Here is a 10,686-nt window from a genome sequence, read left to right as displayed (position 1 = left end):
ATGCAGAGTGCAGCGGCCTTGTTGCTGCTCGCTGCATTCAGCGTAGCGCTGTGCGGTGGTGTGGCGGTTGTTGCTGGTGATGGCGCCAATGCTGTGCAACAACCACCAGCAACCAGTCAATCCAACCTCATCTTTCGCATGTGCTTCTTGAACGGTGGTGTCAAGAACCACACCACCACTTTGACGGTTGACGTCACCCTGATCTCCATCCAGAGCGGCCACCAGTTCAAGGTGAGACATGCACCTAATCTGCATGTGTGTGTGTGTGTGTGTGTGTGCTGGATGCCCTTCATCAGCAAAGATGCATGTGTACGTGACATGTCACATACATGGTGCGATTCATGTCTGAGATCACATCACAAATGTTCTCGTGACACAAAGTCACTTGACGTACTTACGCACACGCTCACTCACTCACTCACTTGTACACACACACACACACACACACACACACACACACACACACACACACACACACACACATACACACACACACACAACACGAACAGTTGTTTTCAGGGATCCTGGCGCAAGGCTGCTCCAACTATGCCACAGACCCAGCCCTGTTCCAGGGCGCTTTCTTTGTGCAGGCGGTCGACACAAAAGACAGATCCCACCTCCTCTTCAACCGCACAGAGGACCTGGCTGCAAAAGGCGTGTCCCGGTTCACGCTGTGGTACGACATGCCATCGGATGCAGACTTCATCTCCACGGAGCCTTCCTACGACAAACACCTGCTCAACTACGCCTATGTCCGCGTCCTCTCGCTGTCAAAAACCGATGAGGAGCAGGCCCCGCCCTTGCGCGTGCTCACACGCAACACCAACTGCCACCGCTGCATCGACACTGTGCTCGCCGAGGCTGGGCCCTTCATGTCCGCCACCCCGTATCTGACGGTCCAAACCAACTTTCCACAGGAGGTGTGCATCATTATGGAGTGTGATATCTCTGTGAGCGTACGCGGCATGTTAGCAGACCACTCTGTCGTTGTATCGATCCTTTGCACTGCTCGCCACCATCTGCCTTTCCCATGCCCACACTGTGCACGGCGCAGTCATGGATTCCATCTCCATCTCACATCCCTCTCCTTCACACGTACACGCACACACACACAAATGCACGCACGCACACACACACACATATGCACGCACGCACGCACACACACACACACACACACACACGCACGTATGCACATGATGCCTTCCCTTCGATGAATCGTGCTGCGCCTTGCAGCTGAGTGTGGCCAACTGCACCCCCACACCCGGCTGCACGCCAACCGTGAACAACACCTGCGCGTGCGTCGGCTACAACAACCAGACATACCACTTTGGCGAGCGCGGCTTCTACACTCTCATCGTGTCGTCAACAGCTGCAGGCGACAGCGCCGACAGCGCCCAACCACATCTGCAGATTGTGCGCGACGTTCGGGGCGATGCCGATCACGGACCGGATGTCCGCCCGGTCTTCATTGCCCTCGGCATCATTGTGGGCCTCTTTGTGCTGTGGTACGCGCCCCAGAACTGCTGCCCCCGCGTTGCGCGCGCGCTGTATCCGCACACCATGCTCATGGAGCAGAAGGACGAGCAGATGCTCCTGCTCAACACGCAGAAATACACCCGCGATCCCTTGCTGAGGTGAGACCGCTGCAGGTTGCACGTGCGTGAGTATACGAGTACATGCGCACATGCGTACACATGTGTGCGTGTACGTGTGTGTGCATGTGTGTGTGTGTGTGCGTGTGTACATGTGTGTGTACGTGTGTGTGTGTTCATGTGTGTACATGTGTGTGTGTACGTGTTTGTGCATATGCGTGTACATGAGTACATGTGCGTATGCACGCGACTGTGTGCTTCACTTCATCACGTGTCATCTTCACTTTGCGGTGGGTCGTGTCTCCTGTCGTTGCTGACGTTGCATGCTGACATGTTGCCATCTCACCCGCACGCAATCTACATGCATCCCATCACTTGGCGATCACCATTGTCACTTGCCAGCAACGCGGATGCAGCAGCAGCCGCCCAGGCTGCCAGCAGCACGCACGCCATTGGTAACCCGAAGCGCTCCAAGACGCGCCTGCAGTCGCTGGACTCGTTCCGTGGCATGGCGCTCACCATCATGATCTTCGTCAACTACGGCGGCGGCGACTACAACTTCTTCGATCACAGCGTGTGGAACGGCCTGACGGTGGCGGATCTCGTGTTTCCGTGGTTCATCTGGATCATGGGCACGTCCATGGCCATCACCTTCAACTCGCTCTTCAAGCGCCACACCCCACTCCGCACCATCCTGTACAAGGTTGCCCGCCGCACCCTCCTCCTCTTTGGCATTGGCGTCATCTTCATCAACGTGGTGCACGACCTGCGCTTTGCGCGTGTGCCGGGCGTACTGCAGCGCTTTGCCATCGCCTATCTTGTTGTTGCGCTGGTGATCATATTTGTGCCAAAGGCCGTCTCTCTCCTCCGCAACGTCGACGAGGTCACTCCGCTCATCAGGGTACGCTTCCTGTGTGTGTATGTCTGAGTCTCTGTGTGTGTGTGTCTGAGTCTGTGTGTGTCTGAGTCTGTGTGTGTCTGAGTCTGTGTGTGTGTATGTGTGTGTGCGTGTGCGTGTGCGTGTCTGTGTCTGTGTGTCTGTGTCTGTGTGTGCATTGCGACGTCTCTACTTTCCTCTTTGCTCACACTCGTCTTGCCACCACAATCACCATCACCACCACCAACACTACAATCACCACCGTCACGGCCATTTGTCACCAGCGCCTCACGCCGACCGTGCGCAACCCGGCGAGCGACCTCGATCCCGGCGGCTGCGGCATGCTGCGCCACCTCCCTGACGTCGCCCCGTACGTCGGCGAGTGGATTGCCATCATCGTCCTCGTCGTCATTCACACGTGCATCACCTTCCTCCTCCCCGTGCCAGGCTGCCCGACAGGCTACATTGGGCCTGGCGGCGCGCTTGCCGAATTTGGACAGTTTGCACCGGCGAATGGGTCCTGTGTGAACGGCACCTTCTGCTGCGAGGGCGGAGCTGCGGGGCACGTGGACAGGTGGCTGCTGTCATGGAAGCACATCTACGGATCGCCAACGAGCCAGGAGACATACCAGACGGGCGCATATGACCCCGAGGGCATCCTAGGCTCCCTCACCTCCATCCTCATCTGCTACCTTGGCCTTCAGTCCGGCAAGATCATCGTGCACTACAAGGCGGCGCGCGCTCGCAGCGTCCGCTGGCTGGCGTGGGGGGTGCTGTGCTGCGCCATTGCCACGGGCCTGTGCGGCGGCAGCAAGAATGATGGCGTGATCCCCGTCAGCAAGAACCTGTGGAGCCTCAGCTTTGTGCTTCTCATGAGCGGGTTTGGCTTCATCTCCCTCACGGCGTTTTATTGGCTCATTGACATCTGGCGCGTGTGGGACGGCGCCCCCTTCCGATATGTCGGTCTCAACTCCATCTTCATCTACGGTCCGTGTGCATTAGGTGTTGTGTGTTTGCTTGTGTGCATTTGTTGTTGTTGTGTGTGTGTTGTATGCGCTGCGTGTATGTTTGCTTGTGTGTTGATGCGTGGATGCGTGTGTGCGTGTGTGCGTGTGTGTGTTGTTTGCTTGTGTGGATGCGTGGACGCGTGGATGCGTGGATGTGTGGATGTGTGAAGAGGAGTTGGCATTCTTGTGATGTGTTGTGACACCGCCACGCTCCGCCTTCCCTCATTCAAATGCAATCCACAACAACCCCCCCCCCCTGCTCCCGCACGCGCACGCACACACACATGCGCTTGCCCACCACCAGTGTTCCATGAGACGTTCCAGGAGTACTTTCCGTTCTCGTGGGCATGGACGGATGGCGTGACGCACGGCAAGCTCATGTTCATGAACGTGTGTGCCGTCTCCATCCTCATCCTCATCTGCTACTACTGCTTCAAGATTGACTTTTTTGTCAAGATTTGATCTAGGAGGCTGTTTGTATGTATGTGTGCGTGTGTGCGTGCGTGTGTATTTGTGTATTTGTGTATTTGTGTATGTGTGTTGTGTTGCTTTGTTTGAGTTACTTTGTTTGCGTTGCCTTGTTTGCGTTGCTTTGTTTGAGTTGCTCTGTTTGAGTTGCTCTGTTTGAGTTGCTTTGTTTGAGTTGCTTTGTTTGCGTTGTTGTCGTCGTTTTTCTTTAGTCTTCCGTTTTCTTGGTTGATGTGCTTTGTGATCACTCATTGCAGCTGTGAGCGTGGCTTGTGATGGTTGTGACGCGTGGTGTTACGTGGCTTGTGCTGGTTGCATGTGCTGTGTGAACGTGACGAGAGCTATGACTTCGCTTATATCTGGCGGGTCAAGTACACCGTGGCCAACTAAACAAATGGCGACATTTTGTGGGCAGTGAAGCGGGTGCACAGGCGTTGAATTGGCGTATGTTGGAGTGTTGAGCCTCGCAGCAACACACACAGACACACACACACACACAGACACACACACACACACACACACACACACACACACACACACACACACACACACACACACACACAAATGTGGTTTGGTCACGGTGCGAGGTGGGATTGGGTGATGGCGTCGTGTGGGAGCGACACGATCCAGCTGCCGTCTGTTGCGAGACGAATCACACCTGCAAGCGTCACACTTGACTGCACGAAGAAAGGAACATAAGGGGGAAAAGAGGTGCAGGGAAGGGCGGTGGCTGTGAGTGCAACAAACCAGTTGCAGGTGGCATGTACGTTGGGGTGTAAACCCAAGCAGAGTAGCTCAACGCTTGAAACGCTTGAAACGCTTGAAACGCTTGAACACATGAACTTGCAAACAAACAAACAAACAAACAAACAAACAAACAAACAAACAAACAAACAAACAAACAAACAAACAAACAAACAAACAAACAAACAAACAAACAAACAAACAAACAAACAAACAAACAAACAAACAAACAAACAAACAAACAAACAAACAAACGAGACTCAGGTCTGACCATGAGGGTGGAGGAGCAGCCAATGAGAATGAGTTTTGCCTTTGCGCGTGTGAGCGCAACGTTGATGCGTCGCTCGTCCTGCAGCAGTTCCCCCACGTGCCCTTCGGGGTTAGAGCGAACAAACGACACGATAATACACGCCTTGTCTCGCCCCTGGTACCGGTCAACCGTGTTGCATTCCACCCCACGCAGGCCGTGCTGGTGATGCACAGCTGTCTGCACCCGGCGCAGCTGTGCGCGATAGGGGACAATCACGCCCACATCTTCTGCCGGCAGCCCAAGCGAGTGCACGAGCACGCGGCAGAGCGTGGCAACGAGTGTGACCTCTGTCGGGTTGTGCAGCACCTTTCCGTCGCGTTCCTCCCGCGCCTGTGGGAGGCGTGATGTGTCGAGGAAGACGGTTGGATGCGATGGGTCCACCGCGTGCTCCAGCCACCGCGGCGACGACAGCAGCGCTGATGCTGATGGTAATTGGGCAATTGTGGTGGTGGTGGTGGGGGTGGTGGTGGTCTCCTGAGCAGCAGCTGACCCAGTGTCACGACCCACACTCCCATCGTCACCATCAAGCTGACGGTCACCAAAGTCTGCATCACCACCACCATCATCATTCCCTTTATCACCGCCATCGTCACCACCACCATCACCACCATTGCTACCACCTTCTCTGAGGAGGGAGAGCCGGGTGACGTCGATGTTGAGGCGCTGCGTCGCCACCACATCCGCCCCGCACGTCAGCTTGTTCTCGTACGTGATGGCGTTGGACAGCCGCATAATCTCCGCACACATGCGGTACTGCTTGGAGAGCACGACGGTGGCGGCCGGGTTGGCGCTGCTCAAACGCTTAAACATGCTCACGTCCATCCCGCCTGCACGCGCCCGTTGCGATCGAACAAGGGGCGGCAGCTGAAGGTGGTCGCCAACCAGCACAAACTTGGTGGCGTGCGCAATGGGGCCCAAGCACGCCGTCTGGGCACGCCGGGGAATTGGGAGTTGGGGGGGGGGGAGGTGATGTGGTCATGGTGGTGGTGGTGGTGGTGGTCATGGTGGTGGTGGTGTGGAATCGTGAGCCAACACTGCTGGCAGACAGCGTTCTGCACACGGATCACGGATGGAGGGACAACGTGCCACAACACTCACAACAACCACACGCATACGCATATGCGCACATTATACACACACACACACACACACACACACACACACACACACACACACACACACACACAGAGCATACACACAACATACCTGGGTGATTTGCGAAGCCTCGTCAACAATGCAGTAGTCAAACTGCCTGTGGTCGAGAATGGCGTGGTTGACGCCGAGACAGGTGGTTGCAACAACTGAAACAGAGTGATACGCAGAGGAGAGCTCGGCCACGCTACTGCACCGCTGGCGCACGGCCGCCGCGGAGTGATCACGAATGGAGGGGTGGATGCGGTCAACGCCTCCCAAGCGGAGAAACTGTCCGCGAAGGGTCTTGTGAACCTTCAGCAGCACGTTGTCAACGGCGCTGTGCGTGTACGCCGTGAGCAGCACGGACAAGCCAATTTCCGCCATCACAGAGACAAGGCAGGCGATGGTTGTGGTCTTGCCCGTACCTGGCATGCCCTGGATCAAGCAGTAGTCGTCTGCACACAGCACACGCAGCACGGCCTCACGCTGAATCTCATTCAGCCCAAACGACGCGGACAGCCTGTCCACGACCGCGGTTTCCAAATCGGGCAACTCATCGCGAAACGCGGGCGGCGTCAGGCCCACCAGCAGCGCGCGCCGTCGCTCCTTCACATCTGTCGCCAGCTGTGTTGCCTGGCTCGGTGGCTGGTACCGCTGCGCCTTGACGGGAAGGTTGCTGCCAAACAGGCTGAAGAGATGGCCCCTGTACGAGCGCGCCGTGTACACGGACGGGTCGCGGTCCAGCCGGTACACAACCGCAGATGTTGCCGACTGGGTGGCAGTGGCATCTGCTAGGGATTGTGTTGCTGCTGAGGCCGCACGTTCACGTTCACGCTCACTCGCACTTGCACTTGCGGCGGTTGCGGTTGTGTTCTTGGTGCGGAGGTCGGCCTTGCTCGTAATCTGGCGGACGGGGCGATCAAAGGCGACGGTGATGGCTGTGGCGTCCACACCGGCCACCCGGCCCGTGCGCACAGCGGCGTGTCGCGGGCGCTGTGTGCTCAACACGACATGATCGCCAACTTGGAACGGGCTCACAGGCATTGCACAGCGCTTCCCGGCCTCATCCACGCGTGCAAACACATACACAAACGACGAGGATGATGGAGGCGCTGAAGATGGCGACGATGATGTGCTCGTCTTGTTTGCGGCTGTCGTAGCAGCCGCAGGCCCATTGCCTGGCACCTGCGCTCTGGCCGTTCTCCTTTGCTCCTCCACATGTACTTGCTCCTGCTGGTGTTGGTGTTGCTGTCGCTCTGTGCCTGTGGTGGAGGACAGGATGTCCACCATGATCAGGCGCTGCAAGCACAGGTGCTGCTCCTCCAGCACGTGGGCGGGCACGTTCCAGAGCCGGCTCGCGTCATCCGAAGCAACGGCGTCCTCGTGTGCGATGAGGTCCAGCCACGTGCGCATGTACTCCGTGTCCGTTGCGCTGAGGTGGCTCGTGCGCGCGTTGAACTCGTCCTTGAGCCCAAACGAGTCTGCAGTGCCGCCCTCCACGCTCGCGTGCACAGCAGTGCACAAGTTGATGTGGTAGCAGCGGCCGCACGCGCTCTCGCTTCTGAGTACCGGCGGGTACTCGGTACCGCGCTTCAGGTACCCGGCCAGCGCATTTCGCGCGCCGAGCAGCGCAATAATCTCTGGGCGGTGCAGCGGCACGCCGTACATCTCGCCGCTCTTCATGTAGTAGAGCAGCCCCGCGGACGTGTTGTGCCCGAGCTCGTTCATGACCAGCGCATAGAGGATGACCTGTGCGCGGTGGTCCGAGGAGCCGTTTGTCACCGCCCGTCCCGTCTTCACCTCAAGCGGCATCAGCATCTCGTGCCGCGTCACATCATCATTATCATCATCATCATCATCATTATCATCATGACGATTGCCGCAGCCGCCATTGCGGTTGTTGCCGTTGTTGCCGTTGTTGTTGGCGGCGGTGTGGTGGTGTGCGGATTTGCAGACGGTGCATTCAATGTGGCCGAGGCGGCCGTTGTCAAACCACTGCGAGCCAGCGCACTGTGATGGCCCTTGTCTTTCCTCCTGTTGCTGCTGCTGTCGCTGTTGTGGTGTTGGCTGCGTGTATGTGTGCATGGTGCGTGTGTGGTGGTGGTGGTGGCGCTTGCGCGGGTGGCGCCTGTGGATGGCAACACCGACGGTCGCGTCAATGCTCGCCTTGAGGCCAAACCGCGGGGACCAGCACGCCTCCTCAATGTCCCGCAGGTCGTTGATGGCCACCCTGTCCTGGTGCACGCGGTTGTTGACCGCGTCCAGGCTGACGAGCTCGGTTGGGTCGCGGCGGAGAAACCGCTGCGCCCACAGCTGCAGCGCGTCTGTGTATGTGTGCAGTTCTCGTTCGGCCTCGGCCTCGCTGACGCCGACAGCATAAAGCAGCTCCATCTCCGTGCGCAGGGTGTCGCGAATGCATGCATGCAAAAACTCGCGCGAGAAGTCGTGGCGCTGCAGTGCTGTCTGGAACACGAGATGCAGCAGGGTTCCGTACGCCATGGCGGGGACAGTGACGTCTGAGGAGCGAAAGTGTTCGCTGAGCACGGCCTTGCGCAGGCACTGGAAGCTCGTGGCGACGCGGGTTGTGGCGACGAGGACCTCTGGATGGACGACGAGGAAGTTGGCCTTGGTGGAAACGCAGCATGTGCCACTGCGGTCAAATTGGCCAATCACCTCTACCACATCGCCTGGGCTGACGTCGGTACGGGCCCATTCGTCCAGCAGCACGCACGTCAGGTGCTGGCCGCTGATGTGGGACGATGTTCCAAGCAGAGTCAGCTGTTTCTGAGGATAATCTCCTTCCACGCCGAGCACCTTGCACCTTTGCAGGTGGTAGCCAGATGGTGGCTGCTGCTGTTGCTGGTGTGTCTGGTGCTGGTGTGGCTGTTGTTCCTTCTGCTGCTGTTGTTGCTGGATGGCCGCATCCATGTCGACTTGACAGAGAAGCGCATCCATGCTATCTTGCGTTGGGATCATGTCATCCTCATCATCATCATCATCCTCATCATCATCATTATCATCGTCGTCACCAGCAGCATGCATCCGAGCATAGGCACTGGCATCATCTTCACGTTTCTGCGTCTTCTTCACAGCTTTGACGTTCACGCAAGCATCGGTGCCCGCATCCCTCACACCATCATCATCACCACCACCACCACCACCACCATCATCATCATCATCATCATCATCATCATCATCACCATCACCACCACCACCACCATAATCATCGTTGTCGAGATCCATGATCATGGCAATGGCAGCTTCATCCAAATCATCATCCGCGTCATCATCCGCATTGTCGTCCACGTTGGTGCCGCTGCCTGCTGTTGCCGTGATTGCCGACGCGTCGACTGGTGGTGTTTCTTCGTGGACATTGCCTTCATCACCACTCGTGGCGAGCACACGCTTCACACCCTGCACGGACTGCTGCGCTTCTGTTGCTTCTGTGTCGCCAATACGTTCTCCACTCGCGTCGCCCTGGTCCGCAACCTGGCTACTGCCACCCGTGTGCGTGGCTAACCTTACGTCTTCTTCTTGGGCGTTAGCCATGAGTTTCGCCTCCTTCATCTCCTGCGCGACTTCTTGGCTCGTGTGCTGCGCTTTTTTTCTTGGTGTGCACGGTGCCTCCGATATGGTTCGCTTCAGTCGACTGCTGGGGCTCAGCGGACTGCACTGGCTCGACGCTGGGCGCTCATCTTGCTGCTGCTGCTGCTGCTGCTGCTGCTGCTGCTGCTGCTGTTGTTGTTGTTGTTGTTGTTGTTGTTGTTGTTGTTGTTGTTGTTGTTGTTGTTGTTGTTGTTGTTGTTGTTGTGGTGGTGGTGGTGGTGGTGTGCTGGTTGCTTCGTGGCTGTCCGTGTCGCACGTGCGCTTCGTCAGCGACAGCAGGCCCGCCCACTTGCCCGTTGCACTGGCGACAGGCGCTGCTGTGGTGGGTGTTGCGGGCGCTGCTGTGGGCGGTGGCGTGCGCCGAACAACAGACCGGTGCCCAACGCGACGCGCAGTTGCAGGTGATGGCAACTTGCCCTTTGGCGTTGTGATTGCGGACTTACTCCGCTTGGGACCCGGCGAGGACAACAGCAGCGACGATGAGGACGAGTGTGACGATGATGTCGGTGGTGGTGTTGACGCCGGCTGTGGTGGTGCCGGTGCTGCTGGGTGTGGCGGGGGCGAGGCGGATGCTGTACTGGCTGTCGTGTGTGCTCTGTGTGAGGTGCTTGGCGTTGTGCCTGGTGCAGAAGTCGTGAGCGTTGTCGACTTGATGCGAGACCGAGATCGGGAGCGAGAGCGGGACAGGGACAATGCTGTAATCATACCACAGGGCAAGAACAACCACCACCGCACAACATCTGATTGAGACATGCAGTGGGGATTCACTCCTCAGTGTACACAGATGATCACACAGCGAGCAAGGGGAAAAAAACAGAGGGACGAAGACACAGGGAGTGTGCTTTACACGCACACACATGTGCACACACACATGTGCACACACACACACACACACACACACACACACACACACACACACACACACACACACACACACACACACACAAC

At 57.5% G+C, this 10,686-nt stretch overlaps 2 protein-coding genes across 2 annotated transcripts; one reads left to right on the top strand and one right to left on the bottom strand.

Moving 5' to 3' along the window:
• Positions 1 to 3,938, top strand: PTSG_05197 (heparan-alpha-glucosaminide N-acetyltransferase; the record flags this gene model as incomplete). The annotated part of the gene is made up of 6 exons (XM_004993718.1): positions 1 to 231; positions 510 to 920; positions 1,234 to 1,634; positions 2,031 to 2,493; positions 2,754 to 3,456; positions 3,781 to 3,938. The coding sequence occupies 6 exons, from the start codon at positions 1 to 3 to the stop codon at positions 3,936 to 3,938; spliced, it is 2,367 nt and encodes a 788-aa protein (XP_004993775.1).
• A 581-nt stretch (positions 3,939 to 4,519) lies between these two features.
• PTSG_05196 (uncharacterized protein) lies at positions 4,520 to 9,699 on the bottom strand (the record flags this gene model as incomplete). Its single annotated transcript, XM_004993717.1, has 5 exons — positions 4,520 to 4,621; positions 4,960 to 5,420; positions 5,619 to 5,925; positions 6,205 to 9,224; positions 9,351 to 9,699. The coding sequence occupies 5 exons, from the start codon at positions 9,697 to 9,699 to the stop codon at positions 4,520 to 4,522; spliced, it is 4,239 nt and encodes a 1,412-aa protein (XP_004993774.1).
• Between the last annotated feature and the right edge of the window lie 987 nt (positions 9,700 to 10,686).

Source organism: Salpingoeca rosetta (genome assembly GCF_000188695.1).
Source record: "Salpingoeca rosetta unplaced genomic scaffold supercont1.12, whole genome shotgun sequence".
Lineage (NCBI taxonomy): Eukaryota > Choanoflagellata > Craspedida > Salpingoecidae > Salpingoeca > Salpingoeca rosetta.
Note: the sequence above shows the minus strand (reverse complement) of the source record. Positions and strands in the feature narration are given on the sequence as shown.